The 22,904-nt window shown below is 36.3% G+C and overlaps 1 protein-coding gene across 1 annotated transcript in view; it reads left to right on the forward strand.

Moving 5' to 3' along the window:
- Window positions 1–22,904, forward strand: part of CFAP70 (cilia and flagella associated protein 70) — a 102,214-nt gene that overhangs the window by 72,854 nt on the left and 6,456 nt on the right. Inside the window, exons 17-24 of the mRNA XM_028109739.2 lie at window positions 5,712–5,845; window positions 5,967–6,082; window positions 6,277–6,504; window positions 16,573–16,731; window positions 17,271–17,392; window positions 18,862–19,014; window positions 19,537–19,698; window positions 21,755–21,844. Of these exons, the coding sequence (XP_027965540.1) occupies window positions 5,712–5,845; window positions 5,967–6,082; window positions 6,277–6,504; window positions 16,573–16,731; window positions 17,271–17,392; window positions 18,862–19,014; window positions 19,537–19,698; window positions 21,755–21,844 (1,164 nt within the window). The remainder of the gene's footprint in view (window positions 1–5,711; window positions 5,846–5,966; window positions 6,083–6,276; window positions 6,505–16,572; window positions 16,732–17,270; window positions 17,393–18,861; window positions 19,015–19,536; window positions 19,699–21,754; window positions 21,845–22,904) is intronic.

Here is a 22,904-nt window from a genome sequence, read left to right on the forward strand (position 1 = left end):
CCCATTTACCATATGACCTACTCCTGGGTATTTACCTTAAAGAAGTATAATCTTATGTACATGAATGCTTATAGCAACTCTATTCATAATTGCTCAAACCAGAAACAACTCAAATGTTCTTTGAAGGGTGAATAAATGAACAAACTATGGTTTATCCATATAATGAAATACTATTCAGCAAGAAAAGAAATGAACTACTAATACAGCAACTTGAATGAATCTCAAAGGCATTATACTGAGTGAAAGAAGCCACTGTCAAAAGGTTATGTACCGTATAATGTCATTTATATAACATTCTTTTTTTTAATTGAAGTATAGTTTAATACACTATATATTGTATTAGTTTCAGGTATAGTGATTTGACAATTATATATGTTATGAAATGCTTACCACAATAAGCATACTTTGTATCTGTCACCATACCAGTTATTACAGTATTATTGACAATATTCCCTATGCTGTACTTCTCATCCCTGTGACTTATTTTAAAACTGGCAGTTTGTACATCTTAATCCCCTTCACCTATTTTGCCCATCCTTCTACTCCTTCCTTTGGCAACCACCAGTTTTCTATATTTATGAGTCCCTGTCTGGTTTTTTTGTTGTTGTTTGTTTGTTTTGTTTTTTAGTTTCCACATATAAATGAAATAATGTGGTATTCATCTTTTACTGTCTGACTTATTTCACTTAGCATATTACCTTCTAGGTCCACCTATGTTGTTGTAAATGGCAAGATGTCATTCTTTTTTTTTTAAGATTTTATTTATTTATTTGACAGAGAGAGAGAGATAGTGAGAGCAGGAACATGAGCAGAGGGAGTGGGAGAGGGAGAAGCAGGCTCCCCACTGAGCAGAGAGCCTCATGTGGGGCTCAATCCCAGGACCCTGGGACCATGACCTGGGCTGAAGGCAGACACTTAACGACTGAGCCACCCAGTCGCCCCTAGATGTCATTCTTTTTTATGGCTCAATAATATTCCATTGCATATGTATACCACATTTTCTTTATACCATTCATCTGTCAATGGATACTTAGGTTGCTTCCATATCTTGGCTATTGTAAATGATGTTTCGATAAACATAGTGGTGCATATTTTTTCAAATTACTGTTTTGGTTTTCTTTGAGTAATGCCCAGAAGTGGAATTACTGGGTTGTACGGTATTTCTATTTTTAATTTTCTGAGGAACCTCTATACTGTTTTCCACAGTGGCTGTACCAATTTACATTCCCACCAACAGTGCACAAGGGTTCCTTTTTCTCTACATCCTCATCAACACTTGTTATTTCTCGTCTGTTCGATACTAGCTATTCTAACTGGTGTGAAGTGATACCTCATGGTGGTTTTGATTAGCATTTCCCTCATAATTAGTGATGTTGAGTATATTTTCGTGTGTCTGCTGGACACCTGTATGTCTTTTTTCAAAAAATGTCTATTCAGGTCCTCTGTCCATTGTTTTTATTTATTTTTTATTTTTTAATTTTTTTCCAGAGTCAGACTTTAATTTCTTTGTTCTTTTTTTTTAATGATTTTATCCATTCATTTGACAGAGAGAGACACAGCAAGAGAGGGGACACAAGCAGGGGGAGTGAGAGAGGGAGAAGCAGACTCCCCACTGAGCCTGGAGCCCGATGCGGGGCTCGATCCCAGGACCCTGGGATCATGACCTGAGCTGAAGGCAGATGCTTAACAACTGAGCCACCAAGGTGCCCCCAGACTTTAATTTCTTAAGTTTCAAATTGATGAAATCCAAACATAGTTTCAGAATTGTTTTTTTTTAATTATATTATGTTAGTCACCATATAGTACATCATTTGTTTTTGATGTAGTGTTCCATGATTCATTGTTTGTGTATAACACCCAGTGCTCCATGCAATATGTACCCTCCTTAATACCCATCACTGGGCTAATCCATCCCCCCACCCCCCTCCCCTCTAAAACCCTCAGTTTGTTTCCAGGAGTCCATAGTCTCTCATGGTTCATCTCTCCCTCTGATTCCACCCCCCCATTTTTCCCTTCCTTCTCCTAATGTCCTCCCTGCTATTCCTTATGTTCCACAAATAAGTGAAACCATATGATAATTGACTTTCTCTGCTTGACTTATTTCACTTAGCATAATCTCCTCCAGTCCCATCCACATTGATGTAAAAGTTGGATATTCATCCTTTCTGATGTCTAAGTAATATTCCATTGTATATATGGCTGCCGACGCCTATGCCCATTGTTTTTAAAGATTTTATTTTATTTATTTGAGAGAGAGAGAGCACACAAGCTGGGGGAGGGAGGGCAGAGGGAGAGGGAGAAGTAGGCTCTCTGCTCTGCAGATGCCAGGACTCTGGGATCATGACCAGAGCAGAAGGCAGATGCTTAACCAGCTGAGCCACCCAGGCGCTCCTCTCTATCCATTTTCAATTGTATTATTTGTTTTTTTGGTGTTGAGTTGTGTGGGGGTGGAGGAATGGTCAAAATAGGTGAAGGGGATGAAGAGGTACAAACTTCCAGTTATAAAATAAATAAATAAATATGAGAAGTATAGCATAAGGAATATATAATAATTTTGTATGGTGACAGATGGTAACTACACTTGTGGTGAGTGTAGTTTTGTGATTTTGTGATGCATATAATTGTCAAATTACTATGTTGTACATCTGAAAAAAATACAATATTGTGGGCGCCTGGGTGGCTCAGACGGTTAAGCATCTGCCTTTGGCTCAGGTCATGATCCCGGCGTCCTGGGATCAAGCCCTGCATCGGGCTCCCTGCTGAGTGGGGAGCTTGCTTCTCCCTCTCCCTCTCCCTCTGCCTGCCGCTCCCCCTGCTTATACTCTCTCTCTGTCAAATAAAAAATAAAAAATCTTTAAAAAAATATAATATTGTATGTCAACTATACTTCAACAAAAAATGAATATAAAGTGAACAGTGGTATTTAGTTCACTTACAGAATTGTGCAACCATCACCACAATCTAATTTTTACAAAAACATTTTTAAAAAATATTTATTCATTTGAGAGACAGAGAGAGATAGCAAGAGAGAACATGAGTGGGGAGAGGGGCAGAGGGAAAGGCAGGCTCCCAGGGAGCCTGACACGGGGCTTGATCCCAGGACCCTGGGATCATGACCTGATCTAAGGCAGACACTCAAATGACTGAGCCACCCAGGCACCCTTACAAAAATTTTTATTAATCTCTATACCCAACATGGGGCTTGAACTCATGACCCCAAGATCAAGAGTCAAATGTTCCTCCACTGAGCCAGCCAGGTGCCCCTAATTTTTAATAGACTTTTTAAAGAGCAGTTTTAGGTTCATAGTAATACTACAATCTAATTTTAGAGCGTTTGTACTACCCCAAAAAGAAACCTTGTGCCCATTAGCAATCACTTCTCATTCCTCTTTACCACCAGCCTGAGGCAACCACTAGTTTACTTTATATATAGATTTGCCTGTTGTAGACAGTTTATATAAATGCAGTATCACCAGCGAAAATGAAAACACTAATTTGAAAAGATATATACACTTCTATGTTTATTGCAACATTTACAATAGCCAAGATATAAAAGCAACCCAAGTGTCCACCGATAAATGAGTAAAGAAAGTGTGGTATATATATATATTCAGCCATAAAAAAGAATAAGCTCTTGCCATTTGCAACAATATGGATGGACCTAGAGGGTATAAGGCTAAGTGAAGTAAGTCAGACAGAGAAAGACAAGTCTATATGATTTCATTCACACGTGGAGCTTAAGAAACAAAACAGAAGAACAAAGAAAAAAAGACAAAAAAACAAGGTCTTAAATAAAGAGGACAAACTGGTGGTTGCCAGAAGGGAGGTGGGTGGGGGGATGGGTGAAATAGATAAAGCGGTTGGAGAGTACACTTAATCATGATGAGCACTGAGTACTGGTATAAATTGTTGAATTATTGTGTACCTAAAATGAATATAACACTATGTTAACATATAGTATAAATGTATAACATACATGTATAAATAGAATCATACAATATGTGTTCTTTTGTGACTACCTTCTTTCATTTAGCATAATGTTTTTAAAAGTCATTCATGTCCTAGTATGTATTAGTATTTTATTCCTTTTTATGGCTCAATAACATTCCATTGTATAGATATAGCACAATTTGTTTATTTGTTCATCAGGTGTGGGTATTTGATGGATTTCTACTTTTTGGCTATTGTGGATAATGCTGCTATGAACATTCATAAATAAAGTGTTTAAGTTTTGTATGGACCTATATTTTTAGTTCTCTTGGGTATATACCTAGGAGTGGAATTGCTGGGTCATACGGTAACTCTAGGCTTAACTTTTTGAGGAAATGCCCAACTGTTTTCCAAGAGGTTATACTATTTTACATTCCCACCAGCAATAAATGAGGGTTTCATTTTTTCCATATTCTCAATAATTCTTTTTTTTAAGATTTTATTTATTTATTTGACAGAGAGAGAGACAGCGAGAGCAGAAGCACAAGCAGCAGGAGTGGGAGAGGGAGAGCAGGCTTCCTGTGGGGCAGGGAGCCTGATGTGGGACTCGATCCCAGGACCCTGGGATCATGACCTGAGCTGAAGGCAGACACTTAACCGACTGAGCTACCCAAGTGTCCCTCACTAATTCTTATTATTATACATCTTTTTAAAAATTATAGCCATTCTAAAGGGTGTAAAGGGGTATCTCATTGTGGTCTTATTTTGCATTTTTCTAATGACTGGTGATTTTGAACATCTTTTCACATTTATACTTTTTAAGTAGGAAAATATGTTCCAAATTCTAAATTAATTGACAGAGGAACATTTAGACTACAACAACTTCAAAACCTTAGTCTATATAAATATGTTCTGTCCTTTTGTGACTGGCTTATTTCACTTTGCTTGTGTCCTCAGGGTCCATCCATGTTGTAGCATGTGTCAGCATTTTCTTCCTTTTTAAGGCTGAATAATATTCCATTGTATGAATAGACCACATTTTGCTTATCCATTCATCTGTCAGTGGGCACTTGGGTTGCTTGTACTTTCTAGCTGTTATGAGTAATGCTTCTATGAACATTTTTTATTTTGTTGACGGTGGCTCTCCTAATGGGTGTGAGGTGGTATTTCACTGTGGTTTGATTCCCTGATGATTAGTGATGTTGAGCATCTTTTCCCATGCATTTTGGCCATTTGTAGATTTTGATAGAGATTGTATTGAATCTGTAAATTGCTTTGGGCAGTATTGACATTTTAATAATAATAAGTCTTTCAATCCATGTACATGAGATGTGTTTCCATTTGTTTATGTCATCTTTAATTTCTTTCAGCAATGTTTTGTAGTTTTCACTCATTATGAGATGCTTGTTTTACATATTTGTACTTAAACTTATATTTGCTATCTCAAGACTATGCCAGAAATTATTATATGTGACTCTTTAAAATGAACTATACAATGAATCTAGGTTTCCACGTAATTAGAGGAGCTTCCGGTGACCATAACATCGACACTAAGAAGCAATGACTTAAAGATTTAATTTTAAAATTATTCCAATAAGTATTTATTCATATACTATGAGCCAGAATAGTGACTGTTCTAGACATTCAGAATTCAGTGGTAAATAAAAAAAAAATGACAGTTTCTACTTTCATACAACTTATAGTATTTATGGTGTTATATGTATAAAAATTATGACCTAGTGTTACAATAACCTTGGTCCTCCTGATGCTTCATGTGATAGAGGTTGGTCCGTGAGCCCCAGAACCTGGAACACTGGCTGGACTACGGTGCCTTCTGCCTCCTAACTGAGGACAACATCAAAGCACAGGAGTGTTTTCAGAAAGCCCTTTCCCTCAACCAGAATCATATCCAAAGGTATGGGTGGAAGGGAGTTGAAGAATGAGTGGGAGCAGATAAGCTTCTATATGAAATTGTCTTGGTTCCATGACTGTGACATGGGACCATGTTATTAATCATGTTGGTGGTCTCTTCTCAGCTTGTTGCTGTGTGGTGTCCTGGCTGTCCTGATGGAGAACTATGAGCAGGCAGAAATTTTCTTTGAGGATGCTACTTGCTTGGAACCAACTAATGTTGTAGCCTGGACTTTACTTGGTATGGTATTTTCCTGGAATATGAATGTGTTTTCTTCCATTATAAGATTCTCCCTTTCTCTTTTCATTCTTTAATGACTCATCATATAGTTCTTAAACTTTGGTAAAAATATGGGAAATAGAAGTGAAATGTTGCAGTTCTTCAGTTTATAATGGTGGAAAACCAGTCACATTTATTGCAGCATCTTTCTTTAGGTTTGTACTATGAAATTCAAAACAATGATATTCGAATGGAAATGGCATTTCATGAAGCCTTCAAACAACTTCAGGCACGAATGCTTCAGGCACAAGTAATGAAGCAGAGGATCACTGGTATTGTGGAGTATGTTGAAGAAGGAGGGAAAGTAGAAGAATCCAGTTTAGGCCCTTGGGGAATCACTAATGGTTCCTCTGCAACAGCAATGAAGGTGGAAGCCCCAGCAGGTAGGACCAGGAAATGGAGATGATGAGTGGCTATTGGGAAAATTACTGGCCTTATGAATAGGACCTGGCACACAGTAGGTAGTAAATAATTGTCAAATGAGTCAGTAGATGGAATTTTAAGTTGTCCCAGGGATACCAGGAAAGACTCCTTCTAAATAATTCCTCATTCGGGGCGCCTGGGTGGCTCAGTTGGTTGGGCGACTGCCTTCGGCTCAGGTCATGATCCTGGAGTCCCGGGATCGGGTCCCGCATCGGGCTTCCTGTTCAGCGGGGAGTCTGCTTCTCCCTCTGACCCTCTTCCCTCTCGTGCTTTCTATCTCTCCTTCTCTCTCTATCTCAAATAAATAAATAAAATCTTTAAAAAAAATATCTATTTAAAAAAATAATTCCTCATTCATATGATTGAAAGTCTGAAGCTTTTATTGTTGCTATTCAGGTTTTTGGGAATCTTAGAGAATTTACTGTTTCTGTATTCCCATAAAAGGGATATCATTGTAGCAGAGTAAATTTCTTTCATTTTCTCCTCACTTTCTTTTCCAACACTCTCAATCCCTCTCTTGTGATTCTTTTCCTTTTTTTTTTTATTAACATATAATGTATTGTTTCAGAGGTACAGGTCTGTGATTCATCAGTCTTGCACAATTCACAGCACTCACCATAGCACATACCCTCCCCAATGTCCATCACCCAGCCACCCTATCCCTCCCACTCCCCTCCAGTCCAGTAACCCTCAGTTTGTTTCCTGAGATTAAGAGTCTCTGATGGTTGTCTCCCTCTCTGGTTTTGTCTTGTTTCATTTTTCCCTCCCTTCCCCTATGATCCTCTGTCTTGTTTCTCAAATTCCTCATATCAGTGAGATCATATGATACTTGTCTTTCTCTGATTGACTTATTTCGCTTAGCATAATACCCTCTAGTTCCATCCACGTCATTGCAAATGGCAAGATTTCATTTTTTTGATGGCTGAGTAATATTCCGTTGTATATATATATACCACATCTTCTTTATCCATTCATCTGTTGATGGACATCTGGGCTCTTTCCATAGTTTGGCTATTGTGGACATTGCTGCTGTAAACATTGGGGTGCAGGTGCCCCTTTGGATCATTATATTTGTATCTTTGGGTTAAATACCTAGCAGTGCAATTGCCGGGTCATAGGGTAGCTCTATTTTCAACTTTTTGAAGGAACCTCCATACTGTTTTTTCCAGAGTGGCTGCACCAGCTTGCATTCCCACCAACAGTGTAAAAAGGTTCCCCTTTCTCTGCATCCTTCTCAACATCTGTTGTTTCCTGACTTAATTTTATATGCTTTTAATTTTCTAAATATATGGGGATTTTTCCGGGTATCTTTGTTTTTTTATTAAAGATTTTATTTATTTATTTGAGGGAGAGAAAGAAAGAGAGAGCACAAGCAGGGAGAGGAAGAGGCAGAGGCTGAGGGAAAAGCAGACTCCCCACGGAGCAGGGAGCCCGATGTGGGGCTCGATCCCAGGACCCTAGGATCATGACCTGAGCTGAAGGCAGATGCTTAACCCTCTGAGCCACCCAGGCACCCAAAGATATCTTTGTTTTTTATCTATAATTTAATTTCACTGTGGCTAGAAAACACACTTTGTATGATTTGAATCCTTTTAAATTTATTTTGGCTTGTTCTGTGGTCCAGCACGTGATCTATATTGATAAATGTTCCATATTCACTTGAAAAGATTGTGTATTCTGCTGCTGTTGAGTGTTCTGTAGAATTTTAGTTAGGTTGAATTAGTTGATTATATGTTCAACTCTCCTATATCCTTTGTAGTTTTATGTCTTTGAAGTTTTGTTTTAATTGTTCTTGCCTCAAGTCACATTTCTTCTAACTTTATAATCTTAGTTTTATGTTTATTTATGTTTATGTTTATTTGTTTGGATTCCATCCTTGAAAGTGATGCTAAGTGAGCATCCAGTTTTGTTTTTCTCCGTATAGGGATCTAGTTTTCTCAAAATTGTCTATTAAACAACTGTCTTTCTGTTTTAATTTAAGGTATATGTCTCCAAGCTTTTTATTCTGTCTTACTGGTCTGATCTTAAAACAATATTGTATTCTTTTTATTGCTGTGGTGTTGTAGTATGCCTTAATATCTGGTATACTAGGTTCTCCCATTTACTTGCCTTTTTATACCTGACTTACCTATTCATGGACCTTTATTTATCTATTTGGATTTTATAGTGTTTATCAAATACATAAACAATCCAGTTGAAATTTTTATTTGGACCCTACTGAACTTATAAATAATTTTAGGGATAATTAACATCTTTATGTTATTAAACCATTCTATCCAAGTATGTGGAAGGCCTTTCCATATCCTCAGATCATCTGTGTCCTTTATAAAAGTTTTCACATTTTTTTTCCAACGAGCCTCTGTTTAAGTAATTCATAAAAACTTTATAGATACCATTGCTACCATAAAGTATCTTATTTTAATTATATTTTCTCCTTGGCTATTGCTGGCATTTTTTTAGTGTATGCTATTGATTTTGACATTTTAGATTTCAGTGTATACTATTGTTTTTTAGGTTGAGTTTATATATGATAATCCTGTTTGACTTTTTTTGATTTAATAGATTGTTAATTCTATTGTTTTTTTCTAGAATATGATTATCATATCATCTGCCATTAACAGTAATGATAGGGTTACCTTTTCCCTCCCAATCATCATACTACTCATGTCTTCTTACTATCTCCAATAACATGTTATATATTAGTTGTCGTGGTCAACCGTGTCTTCTTTCCCTTCCTAATGGGAATGGATTTAAAATTTATCAATTAAATAAAAAATATTCTGTCTCACATTGAGGTCTTTCATCCATGAACAGACACTTCTCCAAAGAAGACATACAAGTGGTTAACAGACACATGAAAAAATGTTCATCACCAGGGAAATTCAAATCAAAACCACATTGAAATACCACCTTACACCAGTTAGAATGGCAAAAACTGACAAGGCAAGAAACAACAAATGTTGGAGAGGTTGTGGAGAAAGGGGAACCCTCTTTCACTGTTGGTGGGAATGCAAATTGGTACAGCCACTTTGAAAAACAGTGTGGAGGTTCCTCAAAAATTTAAAAATAGAGCTACCGTATGACCCAGCAATTGCACTCCTGGGTATTTACCCCAAAGACACAGATGTAGTGAAAAGGGCCATATGCACCCCAATGTTCATAGCAGCAATGTCCGCAATAGCCAAATTGTGGAAAGAGCTGAGATGCCCTTCAACAGATGAATAGATAAAGAAGATGTTGTCCATATATACAATGGAATATTACTTAGACATCAGAAAGGATGAATACCCAACTTTTACATCAACATGGATGGGACTGGAGGAGATTATGCTAAGTGAAATAAGCAGAGAAAGTCAATTATCATATAGTTTCACTTATTTGTGGAACATAAGGAATAGCATGGAGGACATTAGGAGAAGGAAGGGAAAAATGAAGCAGGGGAAATCGGAGGGAGAGACGAACCATGAGAGACTATGGACTCTGAGAAACAAACTGAGGGTTTTTGAGGGGAGGAGTGTGGGGGGATGGGTTAGCCCGGTGATGGGTATTAAGGAGGGCACGTACTGCATGGAGCACTGGGTGTTATACTAAAACAATGAATCATGGATCACTACATCAAAAACTAGTGATGTATTGCACGGTGACTAACATAATGTTATAAAATAAAATTTAAAAAAATATTCTGTAAGCTTTTTCTAAAACACTTTTATAGAATTAAGGAGGATCCCTTCTGTTCCTAGTTTTCAAAGAATTTTTTCTTCATTCATAGGTGCTGGACTTTATCAAATTCTTTTTCTGCATCAGTTGAAAAAAATAAAATGATTTTGAACTACATGGATAGATTTCTTTTATATTGAACAATCCTTGCACTCAAGGGATAAATCCTACTTGATTATAAAGCATTAATTTTTAATATACCTTTGGATTTGAGTAGCCAAACTTTATTTTGGATCTTTGCATCTATGTTAATAAATGAAATAGCCTATAATGTTCTTTTGTCATCTAGTTTTATAATCAAGATTATTAGGCAGTTTTGTTCCTTTGCTATTCTTTATGAAGTTATATATGATAGGAATTGATTTTGACTTGAAAGTTTGACAGAACTTAACCAATAAAACAACCAGGACCTGGGTTTTTGGCAGGAAAAAGTGTCTGACTACCATTTCATTTTCTTAATATTTATATTCTTTATTTCTTATTTTGTTATTCATGGCATTTTATACTTTTTAGGAATTCATCAATTTCATCTGGGTTTTTTAATTTAAAAATTTTATATTAATCAGTTATTTTTAATAGAGTTCATTTTTAGAGGAGTTTTAGGTTCACAGCAACATTGAAAGGAAGGTTTAGAGAGTTTTCATATACCCCTGCTCCTACACATGTGTAGTCTCTCCTATTATTAACATTCCTGATGACATGATGAGAAGTATCTTATCATATGCTTATGTGCCATTTATAGATCTTTGATGACATATATATTAAGGTCTTTGGCCATTTTTTAATCAGGTTTTTGTTTCTTATTGTTGAGTTTTAAGAGTTTTTAGTATATTTTTGCTGAGATATAATTGACATATAATATTAGTTTCAGGTGTACAACATAATGACTCAACATCTGTATATATTGCAAAATGATCACCACAATAAGACTACTTAGCATTCATCACTTCACAGTTACAATTTTTTACTTTTGATGAGAACTTTTAAGATCTACTCTCTTAGCAATTTTCAAATATCCAATAGAGTATTATTTTTTCAAAGATTTTATTTATTTATTTGACAGAGAGAGAGAGAGTTAGTGAGAGCAGGAACACAAGTGGGGGAGTGGGAGAAGGGGAAGCAGGCTTCCCCCTGAGCAGGGAGCCAGATGCGGGGCTCGATCCCAGGACCCTGGGACCATGACCTGAGCTGAAGGCAGACGCTTAACGACTGAGCCACCCAGGCGCCCCTCCAATAGAGTATTATTAATTATAGTCACCATGATGTACATTACCTGATTTGTTTATTTTTTAACTGGAAGTTTGTAACTTTTGGCCATGTTCGCCCATTTCACCTACCCCTATTCCCTGTCTCTGGCAACCATGAATCTGTTCTTTGTATCTATACTTTCAAGGCTATTTTTTTGTTTTTGTTTTTGTTTATTTTATATTCCACATACAAGTGAGATCATATGGTATTTGTCTTTCTCTGTCTGACTTATTTCACTTAGCATAATGTCCTCATGGTCCATTCATGTTGTTACAAATGGCGATATTTTGTTCTTTTTTATGGCTGAATAATATTCCATTGTATATATGTACACCACATTTTCTTTATCCATTCATCCATTGATGGATACTTAGTTGGCTTTCATGTCTTGGCTTCTGTAAATAATGCTGCAGTGAACATGGGAGTGTGCATATATCTTTTCAAGTTATTGTTTTCATTTCCTTTGAATAAATACCCAGAAGTGAAATTGCTGGATCATATGGGTATTTCTAGTTTTAATTTTTTGAGGAAACTCCATACTGTTTTCCATAGTGGCTGCATCAATTTAACATTCCCAACCACAATACACAGGGGTTCCCTTTTCTCCATATCCTCCCCAACACTTGTTATTTTTTGTCTTTTTTATGATAACCATTCTAGCAGGTGTGAGGTGATATCTCATTTTGGTTATGATAGGCATTTACCTGGTGATTAGTGATGTTGAGCATCTTTTCATGTGTCTGTTGACCATTTGTATGTCTTCTTTGGAGAAATGTCTATTCAGATCCTTGGCTCATTTTTAAAATCAGATTGTTTGCTTTTTTGCTACTGAGTTATACGAGTTCTTTATATATTTTGAATATTAACCCTTTATCAGATATATCATTTGCAAATATTTTCTCCCATTCAGTAGGTTGCCTTTTCATTTTTTTGTAGGTTTCTTCTGCTGTACAGAAACTTTTTAGTTTTGTATAGCCCCACTTGTTGATTTTTGCTTTTGTAACCTAACAATGTGTATCTTGATTATGGTAGTGTTTAATAGAATTTATAAATGGGATAAAATTGCTTAGGACTACACACACACATATACACAAATGTATATGAAAATTGGCAAAACCAGAATTAGGTGTTTAGTGCATTTAAGTTTTGTACCAATATCAGTTTCCTGGTTTTGATATTATACCATACTATAGTTGTATAAGATGTCACCATTTAACGGAAGTTGGTAAAGGGTACATGGGACTATATGCTCTATATTTGCAACCTCCTGTGCATCTATAATTATTTCAAAATAAAGAGTTAAAAAATCCTTACAAGTAGCAATTGAGAGCACTTATGTGGAGTCTCAAAATATAAAGCTCCATGTAAATTGAAGACAACAACAAGAACAACCTAAAAAAGGTAATATTCAAAACTTACCACTTCTTGGGGCGCCTGGGTGGCTCAGTCGTTAAGCATCTGCCTTCGGCTCAGGTCATGATCCCAGGGTCCTGGGATCGAGCCCCGCATCGGGCTCCCTGCTCAGCAGGAGGCCTGCTTCTCCCTCTCCTGCTCCCCCTGCTTGTGTTCCCTCTCTCGCCGTGTCTCTCTCTGTCAAATAAATAAATAAAACTTAAAAAAAACCCCACAACTTATCACATCTTTATTATTTTACTACATTTTATTATCATCTGTGCTGTTGAAGTTATTTATATATAATTGTATTCTTATGTAGAAATACTATGTAATGGTATGCTCTTGTGCATCTCTTCCTAACTTTGCATTCAGTGATGTAACATTGGTTGCTTGAAATCAGCTATGATAGGAGAATTTATATCATGGAAATCAGCAAACACTACAAACCAGTCTTCAGCATATCCAAAAATATCCATATCATTCAGTTTGAACTGAATGATAACACAACAAATCGAAATTTGTAAGATGAACTAAATTAGTTCCAAGAGGGAAATTTATAGCTTTAAATACCTCTATTAAAAAATAAGAAAGGTCTAAAATCAGTTATCTAAGATTCTACCTTAAGAAGCTAGAAAATAAATGAAATTAAACCCAAAGTAAGTAAAAGGAAAAAAATAATAAAGATCAGAATAGAAATTGATGAAATAGAAAGTAGACAAGAATAGAGAAAATTGAGACCAATAGCAGATTCCTTGAAAAGATCAATTAAATAGATGAATATGATTAGAAAAAAAAAGAGAAGATACATAATACCAATATCAGGAATGAAAGAGGGGACACCTCTGTAGATCTTATAGATATTAGAAAGATAATAAGGGAAATTACTAATAACTTAATGCCAACAAATTTGAATGTAATGTAAATACCTTGACAGACATACAAAGCTTAGTCAGGAAGAAAGAGAAAATCTGAATAGTCCTACTGTCATAAGGAAGTTAAATATGTAATTAAAAAAGAAAAGACAAAGAAACTCCAGGCCTACCCCATTCCTACCATAGATTCAGAAAATATAAGAGGGGTTACTTCCCACAGTTTGACCATAGTTATCACTGTGATATTCAAAACCAGACACAGCCATCCCAAGAAGAGTACATATCAATAGCCTTCATGAACCTAGACACAAAAGTTCTTAACAAATATTATTCCATAAAATTTAGCAATATATATAAAAAATAATATATCCAATTGAATTAAGTTTGTAAGCTTGGTCTTACATTTGAAAACCAATGCAATTTACCACTAGAATAGCTAAATTGTTTTAAAAATTGATAACACTAAGTTATGGCAAGGATGTAGAGTAGCTGGAATTCTCAAACATTTGTGGTGGGAGTGCCAAATGGCAACAGCCACTTGGAAAAACTGGCAGTTTAAGACTAGTTAAACACACATGTGCCAGCAATATCACTCCTAGCTATTTACCCAAGAGAAATGGAAACATTGCAAAGATTTGTACACAAATATTCATAGCAGATTTATGTATAGCAGGCAGAAACTAGAAACAATCCAACTGGCTATCAATAGATAAAGGTATAATAAAATTTCTCTTATCTACACGATCAAAAACCACTCAACAATAAAAAAGAAACAAATTACTGATACATACAACATGGATGAATCTCAGAAACATTATGCTAAGTGAATAAGCCAGATGCAAAAGAGTACATATTATATGATTCCATTTAAATGAAATTCTAGAAAAGGCAAAACTAATCTGTATTGATAGAAAGCAGATTAATGGTTGCCTTGGGCTAGGAGTTGAGGATTAACTTCAAAGAACACAGGGGAGCTTTTTGGGATATTAGAAATCTTTTGTATCTTAATTGTGATGGTGATTACATAAATGTATACATTTGTTAAAATGCACTGAAGTATATACTTAAAAGGGAACATTTTATTATATGTAAATTATACCTCAGAGAAGTTGAATATTAATATTTTTCACTAAGATCATCACTTACTCCTCAATCATCAGTCTGAAGTATTTAACCACTCTCTCCTTCCTGAAATATATGTGGCATTGCCTCCTACATCTCCCAACAGTTTGGGTTTCCTTTGTTAGCTTCTCTTTCTTCTCTACTCATTAGAGATAATCATCTCCCAATAATATAGTCTTACTTTCTAAGAGCTCACCGGTGCTCACAGTTCCCATATTACTACTGATAACTCTCAAATTTCCATATTTAGTCCTGACATCCCTCCAGAACCCAGGAGCTGGATTTTTCTACTAGTAAACTCAACTCCTTATCTCCCAAATTGACTCTACATTGCTATATTAAGCACCCAAGCTCATGATCTCAAAGTCATCCCTGCTTCCTCTTCCTTTCTAGATTGAACTTCCCCCATCCCTATATCAGGTTAATTCTCAAGACTATCTGGTTCTCTTTCAAAATACTCCTTGCATCTTCCCTTTAAACTTCCACTACTCTTCATTACCATATATCCAGATTGTTGTAACACCCTTATTACAAACCTCTTTGTAGTACCTTTGTACTTTTTTCTCCTTGCTACATAGCACTGCTAGAGTAATCTTCATAAGATATCACTTTCATTTTCTAATTTTTCTGTTCAAAACTCTTCATTGTTTTCTCCTTTTGTCTACAGAAGAAAAATCCTAGCATTAAAATGTCAGTACAGCCTAGCTCCAACCAGTCTTTCCCTTAATTTTCTCTATGTAATCCTCAATACCCATTAAAATAATTAACTCACTACTTCTGTGCTTTTTCCAATAGCATGCTCTAAGCCTTAAATGCCCCTCCCCCTCTACCTATCCAACTTCTAGCCATTTTTCAAAGCCATGTCTTTTGCTCTAGCTGAGGGTGACCTCTTCTGATTGGGAGCCAACTGGTACTGTTCATTTCCTGCCTGGCATTGCTTTTTATTTTTATTCATCAAACATTTATTTATTTGAGAGGCAGCAAGACATGTTCAAGAGCTTCAGCAAATTATTTAACTTCTCTATGATTCACTTTGTTTAAAGGACCATAGCGAATGTTGTGAAAAATAAATGAAATTATACATTAAGGTTTTTAGTACAGCTTTTAGTACAATTCCTGGCATATAGTCATGCTCAAATACAGCTACTTAAAATGATGATGATGGTGATTTTTGAACACTAAGATGAACAGAATTCCTGTCCTTCAAAAGTTTTAATTTAATCTAAAAATATATTAACCTTCTCATTTGGATTCGTGACATTCTGGGTTTAGCAAATAACTTTTATAATAGGTATTTGTTTGACATCGTTATGACTTAGGCTCACAGCGGGGTTAGACCCAGGGGTCATAGCTGTAGCAGCTGTGATGTCGGTTTAGCTTGTACTCTTTAAATTATTCAGAAATATAAAAAGTCTGGGGCACCTGGCTGGCTCAGTCAGTGGAGCATGTGACTCTTGATTTCAGGGTCATAAGTTCAAGCCCCATATTGGATTACTTAAAAATAAAATCTTTAAAAAATATATTAAAAGTCTATAAACAAGTCTGTCCATGCAGTATTTAGGAAATATGTTTCTTATGCTTTGGAAATAATTGTATTTTATCTCCTGTAATAACCTTTTAATATCCAATGTAGGAAGGGTCCTTTTTTTCCTCATTAAAGTTTAATCAATTTAGGACCAGGAGCTCCATCATCCATTCTAGATGACTTTCTTGAAGAATCTTCCAAACTGCAGTCTGACTCACGAGAACACATTTTACCCACACAATCTCAGGATCCAGCTGTCACCCAAAAACCATCCAATATACTTCTCAAGGAGATACCAGTGAAAAAAGGTACTTAGGAATAAAGATTTCCACTTGAAAGAAGGGCATAAACAAACTAGACAAGGATGAAAACTCTTATGATTACCAAAATGGCAATCTTAACTTGTTTGAAGTTGATTAGTTTGTCATATTGCCTAAGTTCCTTCATATGAGGCTAGGCTCTGATAATCCTAACTCAGTTGTGCAACCCTTTCAATAAGCAAGGATTTATATTTAGCTCAGAGAAGTGGCTAACTATAGACTTACAATTTTCTAACAATGATTCTTCATTTTTAGAATATCTACAGGTTGTGTTTCACATTCAGGAACCATTTCATTTGGTTGTAACTTGCATTTGGAACCAGCAGTAGACTAACCTTGAGAACTTTTGAGATCTTTGGGGACCATTGCTATAAAGGAATCTATTGCTTTTCAGATTATAACCTCTCTCATATATTAGATTAGAATACTCTCCTTGCTCATTGGTAGTAATGTAGCTCACTGTCTGAGCTTCTGACATTTTTTTCCTTTAAATCTAATCATCTATTCTTTTAATATAATGTTTTCAGAAACATCAAAATGTCAAGATTCATCAACCTTTTTGCATCCTAGCCCTCATGGTGTTTCCCAAACTCCTGCCACCATCTTCATGGAGACTATACATTTCTTGATGAAAGTCAATGCTGTTCAGGTCAGAATATTTGGAAAAGGGCAAGTAGATGGAAAGATTTTAGCGAACTGCTTATTCAGTCCATAGTGGTATCTTTCCAAGCTTTAATATGTATGATGCAGAAATCAAATATGCTTTTGAGAGCACACTATAGGTCTAATGGTGTGAACATCCAAATGTGAACCACTCTCTACAGAGAGCATCAGAACACCTCACTGCAAACTGTTCCCTCAGAATACCAGCAGAGCAAAATTGAACTCTAAAGGCTTATGTAGCCTGATGTCACTTTATTATCAGAACTCATATTATGTGAGTGTTGGGGGTTCACAGGCACCTAATCATATCTTTCTTCCTTTCTAGGTTGTAAACAATTAGATACATGGTGCTATGTGGGGAATAAAAATATTAAATTTTTTTTATTTGTATAACTGGGCTAGAGATGTGGTTAGCCTCAGATTTGACTTGCCCATACAGTCACAGGTAGAACTACTGGAGAATTTTCCCTTCTGCCAGAGAAGAAGAGCATCCTGTGAGGTCTACCTACCACATGGGAAACAAGAAATATATCCATGAAGCAAGCAGTAGGAGAGAGGGCAAGATCCAGGAACCAGGAGAGTTGGCCCTGATCCTGCAGAGTGCATGTTCCACTTGAGGGGGCAAGCTCAAGAAAGGGCAAGAATTATGACCTGGCTAGGAGTGGGCCACATTAAATAGGAACTTTTAACACATTAACCTTTCCCAATAGAGAAATATTTCTGTCTCCTGGATTAAATAAATCACTATCCCCACCTCCTCATGCAAAGAGCCAGAAATGTAGGTAGAGGGAACAGCTCCAGAATCTCCTTCCACTATTTTTCTAAGAAGATATATGTTAGTGGGAGTTTCTATAGTATAGGCTAAGATGGGAATGGAGGGAGAAGAAAAGTAGGGCTTACCCCTTTGCTTAGCAAGTACATCTGACTTTGTTAAATTTGCAAGCCTTATATAGCATTAAAAACGAAGAGTAGCCCAAAGTGTAAAACTGGAGAACATAGATGAGAGTTTGTCAGAAACAAGAGTTTCTAAGATCCCGAGTCTAGAATTTCAGAAAGGGAAGTTTTGCCTCACTAAGTTTCCTCAATAATTACACCTGCCTGAATATGTTACCTCTTGTGTCAATAGTGGTTGATGAAATGCTTTTGTCTGCTGCATAACAAATACATGCAAAAACTCATCTAGTATGCTGACCAGCAAGACGAGAATTGTGCAGTACTGCAGATTTTTCACTTGGAAATGTCTACATTTGGTGACTAGGTGAATAGCTGGTAATGGAACCATGATGTGCTGAATCTTCATAATTCACCTCTAACCTTTTGAAGTTGATATCATTTCATTCTATAATATGTTTCTTATTCATTATTATCAGGGACATAATATTCAACTGCAAGAGCTATGGAACTGACACAATGCAGCTATTTATATATTCCTTATAATCTGGTTTTTCCTCGTAGTATGTGCACAGAGTGCTTGCACATGAGCTGTTATGCCCTCAAGGAGGCCCAAGCTGCGAGTATTACTTGGTACTGGCCCAGACACACCTACTCAAGAAGGACTTTGCCAAGGCAGAGGAATACCTTCAACATGCAGCCCAGATGGACTACCTGGTAACAACTTTTGCTAGAACCTCTTGAGTATAGTTTGGAGGAGGGGCAGGCAGGCTTTCTTAAAGGTCGTGATGCCATATCACAGGTAGATTTCTGGTTACTGGAGGTGGAGGTTATCAACTTTTAGTAAACTCATCTATTTCCTTCCATCTGTTTTTCTCAAGCAGTTATGAGTTTTACAAAGAGCAGAGAAAAAGATAAGGCTAGCTCTTTAGCAGATAATTGATTTATTTCAAATTTTCTGGACTTCTTCTATTTTCTCATTGTGAACATTCTCTTGGTTATGTTTGAATATTCTTCTTAATATTTACCCCAAAGACAAAATATTTTTGAAAAATGCAAGAAAGAAATGAGGAAGCAGACCTAGAAAAATACCAGTGCAACTGAATGGCCCTCTTTCTAATTGAGTGCTATTAGAAAAAGAAGAAGGACTTAGTCTAATTTTAAATGTTAAATAAAGATCATTAGTGGACTTTTAAATACCACCTCATCCCAGGTACTACTTGTTATTTACTTTCTCAGAACCCTAATGTCTGGGGCGTGAAGGGCCATCTCTATTTTCTAAGTGGAAATCATGCTGAGGCCAAGGCATGCTATGAGCGAACCATTAGTTTTGTAGCGGATGCTTCTGAGATGCACTTCATCTTCCTGCGACTGGGGCACATCTATCTGGAAGAGAAAGAGGTGAGGGACAGAGGATGGAGAGTAACCATGTAAATAAATCAGGCCATGGTCTGAGACCTGAATACAGTTCAAACATTAACATCCATCACACAGTAATATGATATTGATACATATTACATACAATATTGATACATACATACAATACATACATATTACAGTAACAGTAATATGATATTGATACTTTTAAATTCCAAAGATAAAGTGATTTGACCAACACTAGATAAACTAGTAATTAATAGAAGCAGGATTCAAACCCAGGCAGTCTAATATTGGAGTCTGTGGTTTTAATCATTATGATACTAAAAAGTTGTGTAGAACTGATTAAATGTTATTGTAGTTAATATTTAAGCTAACTTTCTTTTATTAGCAGTAGTAGAAACATTCTTACTTGACTTAACTAATGGAAAATGTCAAAAGAACTTCTTCAAACTTCTTCCTCAACATAAAGGTTTATATTTAATCCAGCTAAGGCTAACCCCATTCCACAAGGAGCTCTAACCTGACTCTTCAGCAATTACTCTCCACATTTTAGGAATTACCCTAAGACCTTCTAAAAGAAACTTTCTGTTATGGAAAATTTCAAATACATACAAAGTATAGGCACCTGGGTAGCTCAATTGGTTAAGCATCCAACTCTCCACCTCAGCTCAGGTCTTGATCTCAGGGTTGTGAGTTCAACCCCTGCACTGGGCTCCATGCTGGGCATGGAACCTACTTAAAAAACAAAAACAAAAAGAAAAAGAACCCCAGATACATACAAAGTAAACAGAATAGTAGAAATGAACCAACATGGACCCATCATCCTACATCAACAATTATCAACATTCACCCTTTTACTTTGTGCTTTTGTTTTGACTTCATTCCATTTCTACCCCCAGAATACCCAGTTATCTTTCTATTTAAAATAAAGGGATGCATGGTGGCTCAGTCAGTTAAGTTTCTGCCTTCAGCTCAGGTCATGATCCCAGGGTCCTGGGATAGAGTCCTGCATTGGACTCCTTGCTCAGTGTGGAGTCTGCTTCTCCCTCTCCCTCTACCTGCCGCTCCCCCTGTTTGTGCCCCCCCCTCTCTCTGACAAATAAATAAATAAAATCTTTATAAAATAAAACAACAGCAGCAACAAGAAGTTGCATTGCCTTATAATTAAATATGAAGGCCCATAGGCTTAAGAGCGAAAAATCACTATGCCATTGCAGTGAAGTAAATAAGTTTTCTTTCTGACATCATTGCAAGCTGCATCTGAACCAAGCTTCTGACTTACATAGTCACTGGGCAGGCAATTTCACTAGGCAAGCAATTCTTAACCTATTTGCTGAGTTAAATCTCTCATATTGGAGATGCAATATAAGAAGTGGTCTAATTCTTTTGGAAGTTTGTTTTTTGAGTTTTTCTGAATGTTTCCTGTATTACTCAGCACTAAAAAGAGATAGATTAGCAAACCATGAAGAAACATAAAGGAAGCTTAAATACATATTATTAAGTCAATGTAGCCAATCTGAGAAGGCTACATACTGTATGATTCCAACTGTATGACACTCTGGAAAAGGCATAACTATGGAGACAGTAAAGAGATCAGTGGTTTTGAGGGGTTGGGGAAGGGAAGTGATGAATAGATGGAGCACAGAGGATTTTTAGGGCAGTGAAAATTCTCTAATAATGGATACATGTCATTATACATTTGTCCAAACCTATAGAATGTATAATACCAAATATGACCATGGACTTTAGGTAATGATGATGTATCAATGTAGTTTCATCAGTTGTCACAAAGGTACCACTCTGAGGGGGGATGTTGATAATGGGAGAGAGTAAGCATGTGTGGCAGCAAGGGGTATATGAGAAATTGCTGTACTTTCCTCTCAATTTTGCTGTGAACCTAAAACTGCTCTAAAAAAAACCTTGTGCCTTAAAAAAAAAAAAAAAAAACAACAGTTTAAGGGCTCATTTTACTTAGATTGGTCTTGAGTACAACTACAGAAGCCCCATGACTATCCTAGCAATATAGCATTTGAAACTTCCAGAAGAACAATAGCTTAGTGGTGCTTTCTTTCTACAGTACGAAAAGGCAAAGAAAACCTACCTGCAAGCCTGTAAGAGATCGCCTACATGCCTTACCTGGCTAGGACTGGGAATATCCTGTTATCGGGTAAGAGGATGAAGGCTCAAGACAAGGCCTGTGAATAGAGCTGACCTTGATTCCTTAGTCTTCCAAGCATCCTGGGAGTTTGTAATGATGGTGGAAAAAATTACTTTTCAAAGGTGTTCAGTAAACTAAACAGTCAATCTGTACTATAAAAATAAAACATTCTCTAAAAATCCCACAAAAACCTGAACCAGGAAGCTATATAATAAAAATACTTCATGTTATTTGATACAGAAGCTCATAATTTTATGATGTTATCTATAAGGAAAAAGTGATATGATAAATGAAGAATCTACTCAATTAAAGAAATTGACTGATGCTTATTATGCTCTGTGGCCCTTCTGTTTTCAGGAGGAGCTGCTATAGCTTCTGGGAGATCTTTTGCTCCCCACCCCTAAAAACTTTTTTAGCCACCCTTTCCTCCTTTCTTACAGTCTTTGAAAGAGGTATGCAATGTGTTGTTCGTGTCCAGTTTCTTCAATGTATTCTTGATGCTAACACTCTAATTTTCTCCTAATACCTTACTCTCTTATTTTTGTCTTTTTCTTTGATTTACATTTTTAACCTTTCAGGTCTTTCCCCATTCTTTCCCCCTTCTTATTAAACAACAGTGGTAACAACCAAATGAGTTGCCTGTGTTCCCTGTCTCCTCTTCCTTATTGCTGTTTTTTTTTTTTAACCGTAAAGGTGATATATGTTCATTATAGAAAATTTGGAAGATAAAAATGTAAAGAAAACATAAAAGTATCCATAATCCAACCACTCAGTGATAATCACTGTTAACATTTGAAATGCATTTTCCTCCAGTCTTTTTCATAAATATATGAAAGCAATTTTAATGTATCAAACTGTAAATAATATATTTACTGCTTTTTAATCTTTTTTCTACTTAAACAGTATAGCATTGATATCTTCTCGCATCACCAAATAGTCTAAAACATGATTTCTGATGACTTCATTGTGTTCCCTGGTTTGGATGTGTAAGTGAAATGACCATGTAATACTTCATACTAACCAGGACACTTCAGAGAATGGAAAGGGTGCTATTTATAATTACACTGGG

Source organism: Eumetopias jubatus, unplaced genomic scaffold (assembly GCF_037043125.1).
Source record: "Eumetopias jubatus isolate StellerSeaLion01/CBP00866 unplaced genomic scaffold, mEumJub1_p1.0 scaffold_17, whole genome shotgun sequence".
Taxonomy (NCBI): Eukaryota; Metazoa; Chordata; class Mammalia; order Carnivora; family Otariidae; genus Eumetopias; species Eumetopias jubatus.